This window comes from Pleurodeles waltl, chromosome 4_2 (assembly GCF_031143425.1).
Source record: "Pleurodeles waltl isolate 20211129_DDA chromosome 4_2, aPleWal1.hap1.20221129, whole genome shotgun sequence".
NCBI classification, from domain to species: Eukaryota; Metazoa; Chordata; class Amphibia; order Caudata; family Salamandridae; genus Pleurodeles; species Pleurodeles waltl.
In genome coordinates this window covers 14,070,357-14,092,907 of record NC_090443.1, presented here as the reverse complement: position 1 = coordinate 14,092,907, position 22,551 = coordinate 14,070,357, and the positions used below count along the sequence as shown (strand labels likewise).

Sequence of the window (22,551 nt, the reverse complement as noted above, 5' to 3'; positions counted from 1 at the left end):
GAAAATATACTAGATAGGATGCCTCGGATGTCGCGCAACACCAGCTTCAAGTTGATCCATTTTTACGTGCTGCATCGAGCATACTTAACCCCTGAGTGTATTCAGAGATATTTTAGGGTTATGGAGGCGGGACGTCCCGGATGTGGGGATAATGGGGCAGGACTATTGCATATGCTATGGAGCTGTCACCAGCTCCAGCAGTACTGGGAAAGGATCACAGAACTTCTGGCCACTGTCCTAGATAAGGCAATACCATGCGAACTGGGACACTTCTGCTGAACTGGTTTCCGCACACTGCGAAAACTAAGGTTACCAGTAGGTTCCAAGATTTGGCATTTTTGTTGGCAAAGTGCAAAATAACCAGAAACTGGAAAGCAGCGGGGAGACCCCAACCACTGAACTGGTGTAATGAGTTGGTAAAATGGGCAGCAATAGATGGATGTGTTGTTTAGGGAGGCAAAAAGAGCGATTGGCACAATGGAGGTGGCACATGTATGGGAGGCTGTGGTGGCCGACCTACAGTGGAGGACGCATTAACATGAAGAGTCAATTGGGAGAAGTTTAATACCTCACTGGTGCTGTCCTTATTGAGCATATGGTTGACAGACTCCCCCTGCCTCACGGACACACTTCAATAATGACACTAGCAGTTAGGGTCTCTATGTAGTTCGTAACCTGGAGACATACCTTAGAGATTGTAGATGCAGTCAATGAAGGGTGGGGATGGGGTTAATTGGGGAGAGCTGTTTATTGTTATTTAAGGCTGAAGGCTAACAATGGACATTAGAAATAACAAATGCAAAAATATAAGTAGATGTAACTAATTTGAATGCTATGTTCATTGTAATATTGCCCCTATCTACATAATGTGAAGATGCTATACGACTGAGTCCAGTTGGGCCTTCTGTATTATTAAAAATTAATAAAACATGTTTAAAAAAAGAAAGAACATATGTTTTCATGCAATATGTGCTGCAATGTACTGAATGCACACAAATTAATGTCTTCACTCAGTTTGGTGGAGGTGTGGCTTTGAAGGTTTTTTCTTTTTCCCGAACAGTGAAAGTTATTTTAGGCCCGACATAAGCTTTCTGAAACAAAGGACACTTAATGCTCTCTCTTTTTCCTTCTCCAGGCCCTGCCCTATGTCTGCCTTCTGATCGCTATGCTCTTCTTTATCTACGCAATCATCGGCATGCAGGTACGTCATGGGTCAAGGGCATCTCTTTATGTTTCGTTTGTCGAGTTTAACTGAAATAAAAAGATTGTTGCTCATGGCACTTAGATACGTATTTAGGTACTTATAGCTTGAAAGGAAGGCTTTGATGAGAGATCCTGAGTAATGGTAACCATACCATGAAAAGGATTTAAACAGTTTCACTTTAGCAACCAGCCCACCTCTTTGAAAAAGATCCAAACTTCAACCAATTTGGTGTGGGCAAAGGAAACACAATTCTCCCCAGGGCTCACCATATCTCAAATTTCTACCACAAGTCCTGTGCGAAGGGTATCCCTCTGAGCTCTCCTTAAATATCTTCAGATAAGTCTTTTTCATTACTTTCATCCTGAAAATGTACGCATTTTTTTAACAAAGAGCACCTTCTGATTACAGTGGGTTGTTTCAGGAGGGGAGCAAGCCATGTTAGAATCTCCAAAAAAGGCTTATTCACACCTGGTGGTTCTTATTGGAAATTTGGCCTCAAAGCAGAGGAACCTCATAAAGATTATGAGGCAGATTTAGGAGCCCCTAGCGCCTCCTTGCCTCACATTAGCATCATTTTTTTTACACTAATGTGGCCCAATGAGGCCAAAATTGCAGTGCCAAATTTACAAAGTGGCGCAATGCATGCATTGTGCCACTTTGTAACCTTTGGCGCTACATTATGCCTGCGCCAGGCATAGTGTATGCATAGGGCGCATTCTTCTGTTAGGGTGGCCGAAAAATTATCACGAAGAAATGTAAGATTTTTCTTAGTGTCGTTTTTTTTCAGCACTTATATCGCCTGCTCAGAGCAGGCATTAAAATGAGGCACACCATTGTTTACATTTGGCCTCAATGGGCTTTGCAGGATTAGCGTAAAAATGTTAGACATAATCCTGCAAAGCTCCAAACTAGCATAAAAAATTTGGACGCCAGTTCCCTAACTACCGCCATGGGGCACCGTGTCTTAGATAAGGTGCACACATGGTGGCGTTAGGGAGGCGCTAAGGGGACGCAAGAAACACCACCATGTGCCGCACCACTTTTCTTAAATCTGGCCCTACATTTCTTGCCTATTTCCACCCATGAGGACAGAGACTGCAACATTTGTAGGAAACTGTCTATATAAACCGTGACTGACAGAGATGGTTGACTGCCACTACAGTTTCAGAGGTCAGAGAGAAGAGATGATCTGTCTTCAGTAGACAACTCAGGAGGTGTTCTATACATGCCTCAACAACCTGTGAAAACAGAGCAATTTGAACAAAAATTTGATTAAAAAACGACTTCATTTGATGATGTCCCTACAACATTGGATCAACCTAATATTTACAGAAATGCTGAGTAAAACTGCCAATGATTGTAGTCCATCTCCTGAGGAAGTATGTATGGCTAAGACTTTCCAGAAGCCTGCAGCCCCTTTAATATCTAAATCATTAAATCCAACCTCTCAGACATTAACTACATCATCATGGTGAGGCAGACCACTTTTTCCTATGTTTTATTCTGCTGCGGTCTATGGCAACCCATCAGTCAACAAGGATATTGCAGATGAAAATATTGTTTATAAAACTGATCATTTGAACCATCGCCAAGGACCCTACAGGCAACAGCACCCTCTATGAAGCAACCTCCTGCATTACCTCTGTTTTCCTTATTTCTGAAAAGGGTATTCCATCAATTCTATGGCCTGAATATACTTATCCTAGCAAAAACATAACTGCAGCCTCCACCCAAGTGTCTGGACAAAGAATACTCAGAAGAAGGTCCTTTGGTTCAGCCCACAGCTCAACACAGTTGAAGGTGGAATGTCAACATCTTCCTGTACCAGATAGTACAGAAAAACAGAATGGCATAGGAGATTATCGTTTTTTCCACCAACCTTGTTAGGAATGCTCAGGTGAAGGGCAATGGCAATATGACTCATATTATGACCATCAATATAGTCCATTCTATGAGGTGGAGCAGGAATGTCACAAGCCAAACATAGTGCAGGTTAAAGTTATTAAGGAAATTATGGCAAAGTATTACTCAAGGTTCCCAGATGAGCCTAAATATTAATCTGAGCCACAATTCATTTCTCACCACCTTCTGCATCACATCTTTATTTGCCTCCTCTGCCTTCTCCAAAGCAAGGACTTCTTTCCCAACTGCAATTGCCATTACAACAACCTCTTCATGAGCTGCAGATAACTGATATCCATATGGAGCCAGCACTGCCACACCCATGTCAACCTATACTGCAAAGGCCATCCGCCTTTCTTTCACAAGAAGATTACAGGTCATATGATTATTATGAAGTTGAAGTACTCAAAGATGACCTGCATTTGGTGAGGGTGGAATGGGATGACTGTGTGGCACCAACCCATCCACTCCAACTCCTGTCAACTCACCATTGGCTGACTTAGTTGGATTCAATTCTCTGATAGAAAATGTGTTAAAGTGATTTGAACCTCCAGCCCTCAGTAGGGGCAAGGACTGTATCCTTTACAACTTTAGGAACCTGCCTCATAAGACCATACAATTGATTCCTATCGTAGATGACAAATCGAATAAAGGTGATGCATAAAAAGACAGCAGTAGCTAAAGTTGTAAAATGTATGTACAAGAAATATAAGACTTCAAAGAACACACCAGACTGTTTTGTTGTACATATTTTGGCGGATTCAGAGACAAGCAAGCATTGCAGAGAAGATCCCAAAACGCTACCTCATCTTGCACTGCTCCCCCAGATAGTGAAGGAAAGCAACTGCATAGCTTCAGAAAGAGTGTGCCAGCTGTGGCTACAACTTCAGTTAGAGCAGCAAACTCTTTAACCACGCTGGCCAAATGCAATATTCAAAAGTGAAGGGTGTCCCTCCTTTTCTATTTCTCTTTCCAGAAGATATGATAAGAGGCTAGGATGATTTTGTGCGAAGGAGAAAAAGTTTCTCCTGCTATAATTTATTCAGCGATTAAAGTTGCCACGGCATAACTCAGCCGACTGTCAGGAGGGGCTGCCCTTCATTGAACGCACTGGCAATGATGTACTTCTTTCAGACTGAAGTTTAGGGAAGAAAATGGGACATGCTATTTGATTGAGAGTGTTGGACATGGCCCTTGTGAGGGAATTTTCCTAAAACATTTTGCTTTTTCCTCCTGGTGTTTTGCTGACACTCTTTGCGTGGCCTTGGGACTCTGAGCACGTCTCCCTGTACTGCAGTGGGAAACTGCACGCGCCCTTACTACACATGTCAGGAAGGGGTGCTTACATGATTGGTTTAGGTGCTATACCCAGGAGTGCCCTGTAAAAAGGTACTCCAGATACCCCGGGCCGGTACAGCCCTGTCTAGTGGTGGGATTTGGCACTAGGTGTGCCTCCCACCAGAATAGCCTGTCAAACCAGTATCAGGCCCATCACTGCAGGCCTGTGAAAGTGCAGTTGCATTTCCACTGAGTTTGGCATGCCTCACTCCTTAGCCAACCCTGAGTAGGGCTTCCACTACCCCTAGAGCATCCCTGAGGGGCAGAGCAGGTGGTAGATGAAAGGCTGGGCAGGTACTCATGGGTGTTCCATTCCCCGGTAGTGAAGAACCCCCACGTGGGTTTTCCCTACCTAGGCGATCTGCTCTTCTCATAGGTTTGGCTGATTATCTTTTAGTGGCCTTAGGGCTCTGAGCACTTTCCCACTGTAAGTACAGTGGGAAAGTGCACACCCTTCCTACACATGTTAGGAAGTGGTGCTTACCAGTGTGTGAGCACCAAAGATGTTTTCAACACATGTTAGGAAGTGGTGCTTACCAGTGTGTGAGCACAAAGGGTGTTTTCAAATGTGGGCTAAGCCTGCTATTGCAGGCCTGAGAGTGCTGACTTGCACCATGGTGTTGTAAACATGTGTCCAGCCTGCCATTGCAGGCCAGTGTGTGCGCACTTGCACTAAGGATGTTTTTAAACATGTGCTAAGCCTGCCATTGCAGGCCTGAGTTTGCGCACTTGCACCATGGTGTTTCAGACATGTGTCCAGCCTGCCATTGCAGGCCTGTGTGAGCACCATTGCATGTATGCTCAGGTTGACCTTACTAAATCCCCAACCAACCCTGAGGAGTCCTTTCACTACCAATAGGGCATCCTTAAGGTAAGTCCTGAAGGGGTGAAGCGAGTGGTAGGTGAAAGGCACGGCAGGTGCACAGAGGTGTTCTCTGTGGAGATAATGAAGAATACACGTGTGTTTTCCCTACCTCTGAAGGTTGCTTTTCCCATAATGCTAACATGGGGGGACTCATTGAAATCACTCCAAATTGCAAAAGTATATTGCAGTGGAGCAGCTTAATAATATTTCCTATGGCAAAGGAGAATTTGGCATTACTAACTGAGAAATGCCTATTATGGACATTGGTAAAAAGAACACATGATAGTCGAAATGCTGAACAATGCAAACATTCACCCCCAGTCACAAAGATCTGGGTTTAATCCATCATTCTTTTGCCCACCACGCCACCCCAGTTTGGACCCAACCATATGCTAATCAGTCTTGGACCTGATGCCCATTGGGATCAGTCCAGCCCCAACTGCCAGGCCAGGTCCTCCCTGGACTGGAAACGAGCAACTTGGGACTCGTTTCAGGGTTTTCACCCTCCATCAGCCAGGCTAGCTTGAATTCAGTGTCGCAGCAAGCCTGGCTGATGAAGGGTGATACCCTGAAACCGATCCCAGGATGCTTGTTTCTGGTCCTGGGAGGACCTGTGATTGTTCCTTTCAGTGTACAGAGATGACCACTGGCTAACCAGCTACTAGCTGGATAGGAGGAGCTAGGAAATTTGCCAGTGAGATTGATACTTAACCTATGGAGGAACTCCCTCCTCTTTTGCCACAGTTGCAAAGCACGTGCTAAAAATATTGGATTTACATTTTCTTTTGATATAAATCACATGTAATCTTAACAAGATCTTATTTAATTACTTTAAACCTGCATAACATTATGGTATCAAAAAAGCTACTATTTAGATCTGTGGTCAACTAACAGGGAACCATAAAGCATTAACCTCCACCGAGCAACTAGAAATGTCTCAAAGGCACTCGTTTTACCAGAATGCTAAATTCGCAACTGTTTTAGGTGAAGGCAAAGGCCAACGCTTTCACTGCTATATCCCTGCAACATGAGTCTAACGGCCTCATCATGAGGGTGGTAGACCTTTGTCTCTTTGGGAATATTGCTCTACAAGTTGCCCAGCGTTTCCTCACCCAGGATTACCAGCTATGGGAACACAAGCCACAGTTTTACTAAATGAATATCTGGCCCCGTAAAATTAACTGACTCAGAGGCTTGAGACAGGGAGTGTAGCCACAGGCCAGTCCCCATGTTCTTCCCAGCCAGGCTATACCCAGCCCCACCCTCCCACATACACCTGACATGCTAGCGTGGCACCCCCGCTGACATTTGCCACATACTCTGAGCAGTGGTAAATGCCAGTGGATTTGTCTGCGAAATCGGGGAGGACCTTTGGGACAGGTACTTTCAAGTTTGCATGGTTATTTTGCAGACAAATACTTTTAATGCATGCATTATGACAGGGTCAGAGCAGCCAGAATCTTAATTTCCTGCCCTGGTATAACTAATAATAAGACCCTGGAAGGCTAAACACTACAGAATGCAAAGGTCTTTTTAGCTGGCGGTTTGGCACTTGTGGCTATGAATGCCATTGTTTTTAGCTAGATATTCACATACTCTATAGAAAACAGGCAATCTAGTAAGAGATGCCAGAGTACAAGCAATCTCGTCTACCAGGTAGTCATGGGCAATATAGATGCCTCGAGGCATGACATGTGCCCTGCTTTGCCTACTGTATATGTGGTAGAAAGGTCGATGGGTATGGGAACGATACCATTAAATGTCATCAGAAGGCATGCAGGGGTGCTCTAAACTGACTTCTCTGGTGGTGGGCAGCACAAGCCAAATTCTCCAACTTGCATTCCTGTGACAATACAGTAACGGTAGAAATGCAGACACTCTAGAGCTACTGCAAGATCTTTACAGTTGTCATCAACTGCTTATCAATTCCACTAGCAATATTGCAACTTGAGCTGTTAGTGAGAATAAGTTTCCCTTTTAACTGTATCAATCTCTGCCACAAAAACAGTTGCTCCAGTGTTGTAAAAACAAAAGTAGAATCAGAAAGCAATAGCAGCATCTATCATCATCTTCATTAGGATTTCTACAGAGAATCGAGGTGGATTACCCAAAACTAGTATTTACCAATGCGAGTATTCACTTGTACTTTTCAAACTGGCACCTGTATCTCCTTTCCGTCTTCCATATCAATGTTGTTATGAAAGATACTTACATGGTTACACAAGAAGTAGAAAAAACGTATTCAAGAAAATTCCTTGTCTCCAAGAAAATAAGCACATAGGCCCTCATTATGACAGTGGCAGTAAAAAACGCCTACCGCCACGGCGACGGCTGCCACGAAGACCATCGCCATAATATGACCGCAGCCGGAATACCGCCAGAAGGATGGCGGAATTCCGGCTACGGTCATGGCAGCGGATGGCGGTAAGGTGGCGCGGCTGCCAGCAGCAGTGCCACGCCAGTAGACTGCCGCAGACCATATCATGACCCATGATACGGCCTGGCGGTGTTCTGCTGGCAGCAGCGCCCCTTCTCATCTCCTGCCGGAGGAGCCCCTGACTACAGGTAAGCCGGGTGCTCCGACAGGGGAGGGGGTGGGGAGTGCTGTGTGTGTGTGTGTGAGGGTGTGTGGCTGTATGCTTGTATGTGCGTGAATGCGGGTGTGCGTTGCGTGTGGTATGTGTGTGGATGTGGGAGTGCGTGTTTGTTGTGTTGTGTGAATGCGTGTGTGCTTGTTTGTATGTCAGTGTGTTTGGATGTGTGTGTGAATGGATGAATGCATGCATGCGTGCATGTGGGTATAAGTGTGTGTGAGCGTGTGTGATGTTGCATGAAGGTGCGTGTATGTTGAGGGGGCGGGTTCGGAGAGGGAGGGGTTGGGGGTACATCAAAATTATGCTTCAAACATTGCATTATATACAGGATTTGGTCGTACCCATAGATGGCCAAGATAATTACTTTCATATTCTTGTTTGGAAACACTACTGCAAATACTTATGGTTTGTAATATGATAACAGCAATTCCAGTCAATACTTTCAGCTGAACGGTATAGCAGCAAAGCTCTCTAGATAGAAATTCATGATTTCATTGGGCTAGATCTCCTGGAGTAGTATAGAATTTTTTTTACTGCACATCTAGTCTGCAGTAAAAGGCAGGGTGTTCCCTCAATCTAGAAAAGTTTTCATTTATTTTAGTACAGCACAATTTATTTATAGAGGTAAGTCAGGGGATGACTATATGTCACAAAATGTGGTTAACAATATCGACCTACAACAATATGGAATTCCCAATATTGACTTCCATTATATTATCAAGGTAAGATTTTACAGGGATGCATGGATGCACAATTTTTAACATGACTTCTGCTTACCTTGCAAAAGAGTGATAGTCAATATTGTGCTAAAACTTTGTTGCTGGTCAATATTTCTTATCCAGTATGGCATCTTTCATAGATTTACATGCTTCAATCATTCATATCGTGGAGATGGGCGTCCCACAGTAGACATAGTGAGCAGTACAATGTCAGACGTGTGCAGAGTAGCTTTAAATGGCCACCACAATAGCCTGCTCACACCATTATAAAAGATATGAAACTCAGGCAGTCAGAGCAAAAGCACAGTATTCACCTCTACTCACTTAGGTCATGCAGTTCAGCTTTTTACTGCATACCATGTGAGAATGGAGTCATTCTTGTGCTCTGCTCATTCACTAAGATAAATGACTATTTCTCAGCTTTTACTTAAAAAATTAGAAAGGATTCAATAATTTGATAAGCTACGGGCAAATTGATCATGCCTGAAACTTCAAAGAAAAAACATTTTAGTACATGTGGAACTTTTGGGGAAAAGCAGCTTCACTCTGAGGAGCCACGCAAGGAATGCACTTATTGCCTTCACCCACTACATAAGGCAAAGGACTGTAAACTGTGTATAACATTTTCTACAAACACCTTGAAGCACAGAGAATCCAGGCGTTTGTAATAGCTCCAAAAGTTAAAAGTTGAAACTCTCCAGTCTTCAGAAGGATAGGGAAAAAGGTCCTCTCAATTTCCAGGGAAATTGCAAGAAAGAGGGCATTTGCACACTGAGGGTACTTCAAAATCAGAATCTGAAGGAGAACCACCCAAAAAAACTTGTGAAAATGTATTGAGAGAAGAGATCTCTTCCTCAGACATAAGGACTCTGACTGGGAATGTTTGATCGGGAAAGCATCACAGAACATTATCTGTTACCTCAAGACCTAGAAATAAGCTGGCTGTTCTGGAAACATCAAAGCTCTCTGTCTTTTCCAGCAAAGAAAACGTAATCTCTGTCACTGTCGACTACACCCTCATCAACGAGAAGGAAGCCTTCATTGTCGACAACGACACATCTGTCGTCGGTGTCCTCATTATCGACAGCACCATCAACAAGGACACCATTCATGAAAGAACCATCAAACAAGGACACCATTGACAACTCCACTGTCGATGACAATGGTGAAGATATCATCAGTGACATCATAAGCACTGTCGATAACAGCTGCTGGTACCGTATCTTCTGTTACAGTTTCCAGAACTATAACATCCTCTGCTTTAACACTTGCTTCACAGTTGACAACAACTCTGTTGACAAGAATGTACATAACCTCCATGCCCAAGAACACAAAAATAACACTGATTTCTGAATGAAGCATCCCAATGACCCTAAAGCAAGAAAGGTTAAGGTTTCCCCTTGTCCACCACAACACCTCTTTGTCACAGAGGAATCTGATGAGGAAGGACTTTTTGAACCGGCTTACAGGCCTACTCAATTAAAGGTGAAATACCCAGATTTGGAGGAGGAAGACAATTAACTACAGAAATACTATATCTCCATCAGATCAAAAATTCACATATTAGTCTTTTGTTCAGGATGAAGACAATGATGAGGAAGATGGATAGCAATATGATTTAGACCCTTCTGATTACCCAATAAAGCACAATGAGAGGAGATGATGCAGGTGTCCTTGGCTTTAGTCAAAACTTTTGCCTCAAGCTGTCAGACTGCTATAGGCGTATTCCTCAAAAGCAGCTTTTGAAACTTTCAACAACAAGAAGTTCCAGACCACAGACAAGACCAACAACAAAGGCCCACTAGCCCACTTTCCCCCTCTCAGTAAACCAACAGCTTCATTAACGCACCTTTCACCTCTGGAGCTACAACCTACTACTCTGCAGGTACCAGATACACATGATGACCAAGAAAATGGACAGCTATCAAATACCCCCCAAATATTCAGGCCCTGCATGGAATGACTATGTTGCTACTAAACAGGATAAGGTCACTCCTCCAGTGGTGGAATTCCCTCTGGATGACATTGGGGACTTCCACAATTGAATAGAAAGAATGTGAAAAAGATTTCACTTACCAATAACAACAAAGGAGAATGACTGTTTCATTTATGATTTTAAGGAACCTGCCAGATAGTCTATTAAATTCATCTCACTCATCACTCAAATCAGGACAGATGGCCTAACAATTATGAAGATATCAACCACAGTCACTACAGTGATTCATGGATAAAAATACAAGGCACAAGAAAATACTCCTTCTCATTGACCGTCCTGAGCAGACATGGTTATAATGCAAACTACCAAAAGGCAACCTAGAAATCCAGATCACCATGTGCAACACCACCGAACAGAGAGGGCAGGAGGCTAGACAACATCAGCAAATTATTTTCCGCTGCAGCAGTCACCTCCATCAGGGCCTCAAAGTCTTTAGCGATACTTGCTAAAAATAACTGTCAGATGTGGTTGCACAAATGACCATGCACAGAGCATTTGGCAGATGATGCAAAAACAGAGGCAAAGGTAATTCTTAAAGAAGAATAAAGAACATCTTTGGCAGTTATTGATATGAACATGGACATAACATCAACCGATTTCAGACAGTTAGCTGGAGTTGATGTATTGCATAGGCAAGGTTTGCTGCGAGCCGCATCCTATAGACCTAAAATACAACGCACAATTTTAGATATGCCATACAACACCAAGAGTAAGACAATATTTAGACACCTTGTAGATGAGGCCATGCAGTCTATTAAATCAGACAGAATTAGTCAGATCGCTTAGAATGCTTGAAAAAAGACACACCCAAGTATGTAATCACAAGGAGGGGGCTATTAGCACTACAGATATAAGCAATATAGTACCCCTCAATATCAGTATTGTCAACCCTATTGAAGGCAGTATAGGACTCCACCATCTACCTCATTCCATAAACAAGCCCCTCATAAGAGAGCCGGAAACATGTCTAGGAGAGCTGAAAGTTCAAGGAGACAGTGGCAGCTTGTTGAGGACCACAGTACTTCACAGGATGCACGTGGGTCAACATTACATCAGATCTTTGGGTGTTGGATCTTATAAAAAATGGTCTCACATTAGAGTATATAGAAAAACCTCAAATGACCACCACCACAGAAGATGAACCATTGTCATCTACATCTGCTGCAGTAGGAAATCAACCACATGGTGGAAAAGGGAGCAATAGCATTTGTGCCAAAGTCACAAAATAACTTTTCTTCCTAATTTCCCATTTTTTTCTCATAGGGAAAAAGTCTGGAAAGTTGAGACAGATTTTAGACCTTTGGAACCTGGAAAAATATCTGAAAAGGCAAAAGGTTTGCATGGCGATGATGCAGGAAGTTCTACAGTTTCTACAAAACAGACTAAATGACGCATACTTTCAGATTCTCATTCACCCCACTCATTGAAGATTTCTGAGGTTCTGAGTGGCCGATCACCATTATGAATTCAAAGTCCTCCCATTTAGTCTCAAATCTCCCCCACAAATTTTTACAAAGTGTACGGCACCCGTAGCTGCTTACCTCAGGAGAGAGGGTTGCCAAGAATTCCTTTATTTAGATGATTGCCTTAGCAAGGCAAAATCATTAAGAGCAGCAACAGAGTCTACAACAAATTGTCTGCAGCTCTTCAGGAATCTAGGACTGCCACTAAACAGGGAGAAATATTAATGACACCCTCGAAGGAATATTTCATTTCTTGGAGCGTTTCTAGACACAAGGATAAAGAAAAGCCTTTCCAACAGAAGAGAATATCCTGCCTGGAAGTTCGGGCGAAGGAAATGACAACCACTGTGCAAATTTATTTTCAAGTCCTTTTTAAAGATAATGTTATGTCATGTAATGTTTTTGGGATAATGTCATCTTGCATTCTTTGGATCCCGCACTGCCACCTTTAGCTGAAGCAGCTTTGAGAGGCATTTGGCAAACATTGGTAGTAGAAAACAGATTCTTTTGATGATCGAATACGAATAACTTGTTGGATGAAAAGAGCCTTCAAATGATGTCAGCCTGTCTTCCCTCAAGAAGAAGTTCACATTGTCATGAGAATAGGGGCCTCATTGGAACGTTTGGGGTACGCACTTGCAAGAGTTACAAGTAAACAAACGATGGTCAGCGAATTAGACTCAAATGCACCTCAGAATCCTAGAGCTGAGGATGATCACTCCAGGGATATGCTTTTTTGCCACAAATACACAGTTTGTCAGCCTTAATACATAAGGACAATACAACAAGCATGCATTATACAAACAAACAAGGAGGAACACAATCCCTCAAAATACCTAAGGAAGCACAACAAAGATTGGATTGGGCAATAAAACATCACATTCAGATAATGGCAGAACATCTTGCAGGCCTGTCAAATTCATTGTCCGACAGCCTCAGCGAGACAACAGGAGAATGTCACAAGTGGGACCTAAATGAAGCCTAGCTAAAGAAAATATTTCGTCTTTTGGGAAAACCAAAGCTATATCAGTTTGCTACCAACTGGAAATGCCAGTATTACACCATTAGACACCTCCTACCAGAATCAAGGGGGAATGCCTTTTTGATGAACTGTTCAGGCCCCCTGTGCATTGTTGTAGATATATTTGTATTTGTGGTATACACAAATGGTTGTATAACAGCTGGATTGTACAAACATGCACTGTCAATACAAGTTCCATAAAACATTTAAGAATGTCGGTGTTCATCTATTGTTTTAGAAAGGATTTCACCCCCTCAGTCTCAGACAGTTGTGTACCACTAGAAACTTTGAACATAAAACCTTCTGCCTCCACCCGCTTCCCTGCTTCACTTGTATGTGTCACACTTAGTTGCTTGGTCTGGCCCCTATGCATACTCATTTCCCCCAATACCACTGACACCAAAGATGCTGCCGAAAAGGAGGGGGGACCCTGCCAGATAATTCTAATAGCTCCGTGGTGGCCAAGACAATATTGGCTCACAAGAGCTACTTCTCCTCTCGGAACAGCAAAAATACAAATGGTACCAACTCAGAACCTACTCTCTTGCCACAGTGAGCAAATTCTTAATCCACACCCTCACTCTCTGGTAAGTATAACTCCTGGATTCAATGAATTCCAGCTTTTAGACATTCCGCCAGACTTTAGAGAAAGGCTATCTAGAGCAAGAGTGTGGTTCACTAGTAAGACGTAGCAAAAGTGCGATCCACCAATAAGATGTACATAGCAAAACTGAAAAATTTTTGTTCACGTGTGCTCAAAAGTAATTTAATCCTATAGCTTTCCTTCCTCAACAGATATTATCATATCTTCTGCATCTGTCAAACTCGGGTCTGACACATGCTTCAGCAATAGCACATTTGTCTGCTATTTCTTGTTCTTGCTTGAAGAGAACACTGAACCAACCATCTCTATGGTGTAACAGACTTATTAAGGAATTTCCTGAAGGCCTCTACTGGGTCCTCCCAATGGTAAGACGTCCTCCTACATCATGGGGACTAAAATTGTTTTACCTCAACTAATGAAAAACCCTTGATGCAATACAGAGGGTGGAACTAAGGTACATCTCATGGAAAGAAGCCATCTTTTAGCCCTTACATCAGCATCACAACGGTCAGTGAAATTCAAGTTTTTACTCCTAAGGAACCATTCCTCCAATTTAAACACGATAAGCTTATCCTGAGAGCTAATGCACACTTTACATCCAAGGTGCCATCAGACTTTCATCTTAACTAACCAGTGGTTCTAATTACCTTTTCTCCAAAACCCAACAAATACATTTGAGAAACTACACCACAATCTGGATATTAAAAGATGTTTAAAATTTTACATGGAAAAAATAAGCTGATAAGGATGTCTGACCAATTGCTTGTAGCATATGGTCAACCTCAGAAATTTAAATCTTTATCAAAACAGAGTATAGCTCACTGGGTGTCTTCGGTGATGGTGTTCTGTTATAAAACAGCAGGCCAGCCATTGCAAGGGACTGTTAAAGCCAATTAAAAAAGAAGTGTGTCTACGTCTACAGCACTGTTCACTGGTGTATCCATATTAGATATGCAAGGCAGCAACATGGAAGAATAGACACATTTACGCAACACTACTGCCTAGATTCAGCATCATAAACAGACGCTGCAGTAGGACAAGCAGTCCTGCATCATTTATTCTAGGAAGGTAAGGGGTTTTAGTAATTTTTCCCTTCCTACAACTGAATAATAATTGTTTTGTATTTGCTGCTTGCTATTCTTATTCAAGCATGTGAATCTATGGAAGATCCAATATTGGGCAAGAAAAAAGTTACTTACCTATAACTGAGGTTTTCCATTATTAGTACCTTTCATAGATTCACATGAGAATCACGTTTCCCCCAAACTTAGGCACACTTCTGTACATAAAATCTCTAAAAACTAGAGCTACGAAATCAGAACTGTGTGACCTGTATGAGGAGAGGTGAATACTGTGCTTTGCTCTGATTAGCCAGGTTTTGAATCTTTAATGTGAATAAGCTACTTTGGTGAACGCTATTCTGTATGTTTACCATTGTACTGCTCTCTGTGTCGACGGTGGAACTCCCAGCTCAACAACAGGGATGATTCAACCATGTTAATCTATGAAAGACACCAATACTAGAAAACCTCTGTTACTGGTAAATAACTTTTTTTTTTCAACCACAATATTGTGACTGCCATCTTGGATAAAATAGTGTAAAAAATGTCTACCTGGATTTCACTGAAAGGCAATACCCGTGCTAATGTTTTTTAAAATCTCATGGGTTCTTGCATTGTTTAACTCATTGAAGGCAGGCTTAAAATGACAATGTTCAGTTGAGTCTCAGATTAAAAGAGAACCAACACATTAGCAATTAGCTTAAAAACCTTGTGTTCTAACTAATCTCAAAATACTCATCAGTGCGCAGAAAAATCACATAACTTTTAACACAGAAAGCTGTTCTACTTGAATTGCCTTAGGAAATATCTCTCATTTTCACTCCCTTAAGAGGACTGAGTGCTCAATTTAGGGACTATGGTCTTTGATGCCACAGGAAAGGAAAATGTGTTGCAGGTAAAGGTGTTAGTGGAAAGCACTATACAGCTGGCGTTGCAGCATTACCTTCTTTAATATCAGCTGTTAGAGTCACATTTCTGTGGTCAGTGCTAGAGCTAGACATAAGTGGTGTTTTTGCCCCAGGGGCTCAATATAAAAAAGGTACTTCAGCAGTTCTTATTGGGCCATAAATAAGACAGTTGGAATGTTGACAGTTCATTTAGGTGGGGTGAACAATATGAGAGCAAACCCTGAAGAGATTCTGGGGCAGATATTTGTGGAATGGTGGATTCCATCAGTGATCCTCTTTACACCCATGAAATCAAAAGTGTTATTGACAACTGGAATTCATTCAGAAAGGTTTGCTGGGGGTACTGTTGGTTTCAGTTGGCTTTGACCAATATACTGAACATTCCAGCTATCCTTTCACCTAAGTAGGTTGATTCAGAAAAAAACAGAATGGTTCATAAGGCATTCTGATAAGCCTGGGACCAGGCAAAGGCAGTTTCCATAGCTGCTACCCCTCTGTCTCAGTCCCCCTTGACCTCTTTCATGCCTGGGTGACTTCTGTCACAGGAGAACATATTAGTTCTACACCCAAATGTACAGACTTTAAATCTTTATCCTTGAAAATTGAGAGCACCTTTGAAGATTTCTACCTACTTCCTGAAAATGCACATATAATGCGTGCTGCCAGATTTCCATATACACAGAAGTCAGTGTATGAAGAGAGGTGGAACAAGATTGTGGAGTGGCACGGCCAAATGTTGGATATTCCATATAATTTTCCCTTCCATTTGCAAAGCTTAATTTAAATACGGAAACTTTTAAGATTGCTAGTCATCTATTTGTGTAGTCTTACAAACTGTGCTACAAGGCTTTCTTTTTACATACCAATATCTTTAAAGGGACTTTTATGTTATTTTCCTCCATGTTCATTTGTGGAGACCTTCTGGAACATTAGTTTGATACTTACATGCTCATGGGGCCATGTTTTGAACTCTTGTATTCTTGCTGATTTTTATTCTTGTATCGCTAAACAGGGTCTGATAAGTTGCCACTGAGTTTTGATTGAGCTGGTAATTCATATTACCAGCCCCATTGAAGTTATAAGCTCCACATATTTACCAAAGACCCCATGGTTTACTCCCAGCGATTTTAGCAGCTTCAAGCAGGTTTAATCTACAAGAGAAAAACCCAAGTCATTTTTAGAACACTACCTTTCTTCCTTCATAATTTGGCTCCAGATTCCCTGTTACATAAAACAAGCCTTGTCAATAGGGGAGAAATATTTCCATTGCCTGGGATTCCAGAGAAGCCATCTGTTTATGGTGGAAGTAGTAAAGGATCACAAGATTGATGGCCAACTATTTTGTGGTTAGTTTGGTACAACTATTTTGTGGTTAGTCTGGTACAAAAATAAGAAAGGTGCTGGAAAAGAAAATTATCTTGAATTGGGTTATGTTCTGTATTAAAATGTAGTGTGAACATGGGCAGAAGAAAACCCAGAAACATTAATGGCTTTCATAACTTAGAGGCAGAATACCAATGACAATGCTCTTATCATGAGTGACTGGAATGAAAATCTTTCAAGCTGCAATTTAGGGCCTGATTTAGAGTTTGATGGACAGGATGGTGGACTGCCCTGTCTGCCAAACTGATGGTCCACCACCTTTATTTTGACACTGGCCATGTTTCCCCTAGCAGTGCCGCCAATGGCTTTATTACTGGAAACCTTAACACTGACTGCTTAATTTAAGATGATGGTTGCAGGTGGGGCCCACTGGAACTCAGTTTTGGGGATTAGCACTTATTTTTCCTCAATAAACTTTGACCCACCAGAGCAAGAGAGTTAGTAACCAAAAAAGGAGAGAGAAAGAGGAAGTCATAGTCAGAACAAAGTGACAAAGGCAGATATCAGGGATGAAAAAGAACCTACAGGAGTAAGAAAGTGAGATAAAGGGGTCAGAAGTGTTTAGTGATGGATTAAAGAGACATGGAGTGCAATCAAGACTATGTAGCCTTGGTATTCGGCACCCCAACCTTCGATCGTATCAGCCCCAGTGCTTCTGGTCAACACTTTGGGTCACATCCCTTATTGTTCCAAAAATTAAGCACTGCTTATGGCCTGACTGAGCAGGAGTTGTTTGTTCAGGTGCATCAGACCATGGAAACCCAGATGGTCCTGAACTAGCCCCACACTCTGGGGAAAAAACTCCCAGAATGTCAGAGTAATTTATTATTTAGTTTTTCATAAACAAAGTCCCAACTTTGTTTTTGGAAAACAAAAAAGACTGATGCACAGCCTTCTGAAACATGGTAGCCGCTCATCAAACTCTCAGTCTCTTCAGAGAAACTGTCATGACTGCAGATCCTCTAAAAGCACAGAGATCTCTTCTGGATCAGTGGAGATCTCAAAACATGGCATGCGTTACTCCAGCCAGGGTTGCATAGTAAATGAACTCCCTGACAGATTGTGAGCCACCTGCCAAAGTCTAAATCAGGCCTTTAGCCGTCACTGACACGTAATTTGTATGAAGATGGAGATACATAGCTGGATGTAGATGTACTTGTCGAGATCAGTGGTAAAGAACAGGTATTTGCATATCCCATTTTGTGTGGTTTAGGAGTGCAGAGAGTGATTGGTGGATGCAATCGAAATATGGAGGAAGGTTCGGGTAAGACGTTTTGTCTGGATATAGCAATGGTGTGGGTAGTAGGGTGAAGGATGGAACTATGATAATCATGTGGATTAGGAAGTGTTGAGAGGATGGAATGTATCTGTGGGGAGGAGTCTTTAAAGTGATGGCAGGGAGGATAAATGAGCTGACAGGTGTAAAACCACAGCACCATAGCTGAGATGAGAAGACAGAATGGGTAAATCTGGCTTTATTTTCATATGTATGCAGATGTAGAGGCAGAATTGGACTGAAAAACCACAAAAACTGAGAAGCATTACAGGCGGTAGCACAGTCCCAGCCACTTATACTCTGAACTACTCAAGATAAAAAAAAAAAAAATTAATTATTTCTTCAACAGCAAGCATGTAGCAGAAAGACAATTTCTATGATGTATCAATTTTTCTGACATACAACACTCTTCCCACTTCTGTATGTCTGACTTTCCTAATATTCTAGACCAGACACTTACATCCCTCATTTGTCAAATGTGCTTTTAATTCCACAGGTCTTTGGCAATATTAATATTGACGAGGACGATGAAGAATCAGCGATAACTGAGCACAACAACTTCCGCACCTTCTTCCAGGCGCTAATGCTTCTTTTCAGGTGAGACTGTCCTGCCAACATTGATCTGCATGACCCTAAATTATCCTATATGTAGAGTTTTTAGTCTAAGGGGATATAGTTCATTTCAAGGGCATTTTCACTAATAGTCATGAGTCATGAGCACCAAATAAACACAGGATCCTTCAGTACATTAAAAATACACATCAATCTGTAAAAACATTTTTAGCAAAGCCAAAATGTAAATAATAATAATAATGTACTTCTATTTAAAAAGTCAAGCTTAAGACTAAAACTTAACTCTACCTAAAATGGTGACAAAAAATATTTCACAATTTTTTTAAAGCAATCACTGTAGACATGCTGCATCTTTTAAGCGCTAGAAAACTGACTATTCTTTTAAGTTAACCTGTTTCACTACTGTCCAGTCGTCGGTGGCAGTTAGGCTGGTTCTTTTTTACTGGCGCCCTACCAAAGAATTAGGAGCACTGTGCTCAGCTTACATGATAATTTATTGTAACCAGAATCATGTGGTATTAGCACATTTGACACTATAACTGAAAATATTTGGCCACAAAATCAACTTAATTGTTGGTAAAAAAAGAAGGCCTCCATTGCTCCACTCTCTATTGTGCCCCAGCCAGACTGTCTTCATCTTGATAAGTATGAGCAGGATAACTTTTTGCAGCAGGACCTTGAAATAGATAAAAATATTACTCCCAGGAAGAGTGTGGATGTCTGGAAACTGCATCAAAAAGGTCAGAAGATTGAGGGGAGGAGATTTCTGTAACTCCTCTTGGCCTAATATCGCTGAGGATTCCACAGAAAAAGCTTCAAGCAGATGCTTTGCTATGTTGGTTGATGCTGTTCCTGGTTGATGTTGTGGTCTGCAAATTCAAGAACATTTATCATGGTTACCTGTTGGATGTCGAGGATTGGCTTGCCAACAAAGTAACTCATAAAGCTGAAGAGACAGAACATCAATGTCAAAGGACATCTCTCCATGGAAGCACAGTGCAGAGTTGAAGCACCATTCTCAATCCCAGTCATATCCTACTTCTTTATTTGAGTGGTTGAAAAAATGACAGGACACATTACAGAGATGTCAGATTGAGAATATTCAAGTGCTTCTTCACCTACCAGAGAGGTCACACTTTCAGAAGTGGGAATTTAAAGTCCATCATCTCCCAGGTCATCTCACCATTCGTCACTTAATGTCTCTTGCTACAACATATTTTCAAAACCAGCAATTAGACTGTCTACACCACAATCAATCATACCAGCACAGATTATATTTGTATTTCCTTAAACCATGCACACACCTAGTTCAAAGAGTGCACCTATTTCTGGGTGCAGTCTTATCTCCTTGAGGCACCCTTATTTTGAGGCATACATCTAGTTCACCAAGTCATCATGTCATACTAAGACCAAGTCATCGTGTCATACCAAGACACCACTGTCTGCACTTCCAACATTCAAGATCAGTACACTCAAGAAGATGATCATTTAAACCACATATCTGTCCACCAGGAACAACGTCATTCATGGCCAAGTCTTCCAGTGTTAGAAGATATTTTACAGTGCTCATAGCATCTCCACCTTCACACGTCTCTTATTGACAGTATATATACCTTCCATAAGGTGCTCGCAATAAGTGCAGCAAAGCTTTCCAATCCAATGCTACCCCCCAATCTTCAACATGTTTCATCTTTGAGACACTGCACCATTGATGATCTGTCAGGCCCAGGTTGCCACTGGTCCCAAGCTTTATTCAGCCACCACTACAGGTCTTTCAATGGCCACTACAGTTAAAAATGCCCTTTCTCTCCTGCAGGAAAAAATAAACCCCAAAGCAAGAGATAGAATTCTATTACACAGAGACAGTATGCTGCAAGAGGCAGCATGCTACAGAACCCTCTTCCTCTTCCACAGTAACACTTGACAATGAGAGAAAAAAGCTAGAAACAGAGAGTAGAAAAGTCATCTGTGTGTGTGGGCTGCATTCAGAAAGACTTCTGTTCTTTTGGGGAGATGTGACTGTTCATTGTGGGTTTGTCTGGGGCAGTTTGTTAAAGATTTGCCTAAGGATAGACAGGTAGACTTCCAGGAAATTCTGCATGAGGGCTTGATGGTTCAGCTTAGATCATCTCAGCTGTTGCACACTATCTGGACTTAGCCACTCATCGTTATTGCTGTGGTCTTACCACGAGGTCATCACATCAGAACATCTCAGCTGCTGCACACTATGTGTACTTAGCCACTCATAGCCATTGCTGTGGTCTGACCATGAGGTCATCTTGGCTTCAATTTAAAGCCAAATGTGAATGACAGTGACTCTTCCCTTTACTCTCTTCCTTAAGCTCCTTCGTTAGGGCAAAGTCATGTTCCAGAGTGGCACAAAGACACAAAAGACAAGTGGGTGTTGATTATTGTGCTGGGTTCTCAGCGGCAATGTATCAGCAGAACAAAAATAGGGGACCAAAATTCATACTCTTCTCACAGTAAGCACATATAAGCCGCAAATGGCTGATGAGTGGGAACCTACAAATAAAATCAGTTCATCACTCAGGTGTTTAAAATTTGTACGCGGAATCCCACAGGGATGCCTTACAGGAGAGCCATAAATTAGTCTTACATGTATAAGTGCTGGACAACATTTTCTGTGAATGGTATTTTTCACAAATAGATCTGCTTGCAGGCAGTAATACTCATATTACCCATCTTCGAATGGATTGGAAGCTAAGTCCACCTTGCTGTGATTCATACTTGTGACCTCCAGATCACCTAGGTTAGGCTTTGCTTTTAGTCTAGCATGGTTGGATGTCAGGCAGTTCACATAAACAGCATTCTGCTACACGGGATCTTTCTTTGAATGATTCACACACTTGAATTAGTTTCTGTTGTAACAAAGGGAACCGTCAATATATATTAACAAAGCAGTGTGTATAGACCCTCAGTAATAATGAAAACAGCAATGAACTATGGGCTCCATTTCAAGTTCTCTGTAATCTCTGCAGGGAGATACCAGCATTTATGATATAGGTGGTATCACCCTGTGGTATTATGGAGATTGCTAGATGTTTCCCCTGGAATGGGGAATAAAAGACAGACCTAGCTATACCGGATCCAGTTTTGCATGTTTTTCCCCACTCTGGGAAAAACACTAAGGCTAAATCTACAGCCATTTACCACCTGATTGGTATAGGTGGTAAATGGGCGCGGGGCCCGGAGGAATAATAGAAGGGGAATGGTGGTGGGGGGAGGACAAGTCCCTTTTTTATATGTCTAGGGGAGCGTCTTCCGCTCCCACCGTGCTTAAGCATGCAGGCAAATTTGGGCTGGGCTCAGCAGCTCCTTACAGTCCCTGCGGCTCTGAAGATGTCTCAGGGACCAGTAGCTGCAGCTGTTTATATTGTCTATACACTGGACATGCTCCCAAAAATGCACCATTTGAACAGCTTTCTATTTGAATATTTTGAAGGATAGACAAAAGTGTTTAGTTTTAGCTCTCTTGGAAGAAAAGTAGTCTGGTGCTTGATCAATTCCCAAGAAACAAAAATGGAAATAATGCCACCTGTAAAGAAGTCTTATTCATAGACTTCCTCGAAGCTAAAAGTACCCTCTGATCTTAGCAATGTGGCTCAGGCAACATTTTAGCCACA

The 22,551-nt window shown here is 42.0% G+C and overlaps 1 protein-coding gene across 12 annotated transcripts in view; it reads left to right on the top strand.

Annotated features, from left to right (window-relative positions):
• CACNA1A (calcium voltage-gated channel subunit alpha1 A) overlaps nt 1-22,551 on the top strand; it is a 1,156,221-nt gene that overhangs the window by 841,008 nt on the left and 292,662 nt on the right. For all 12 annotated transcript variants that reach the window (XM_069230415.1, XM_069230416.1, XM_069230412.1 and 9 more), the window contains 2 exons: nt 1,136-1,201; nt 18,831-18,931. In XM_069230415.1, coding sequence (XP_069086516.1) covers nt 1,136-1,201; nt 18,831-18,931 — 167 coding nt within the window. The remainder of the gene's footprint in view (nt 1-1,135; nt 1,202-18,830; nt 18,932-22,551) is intronic.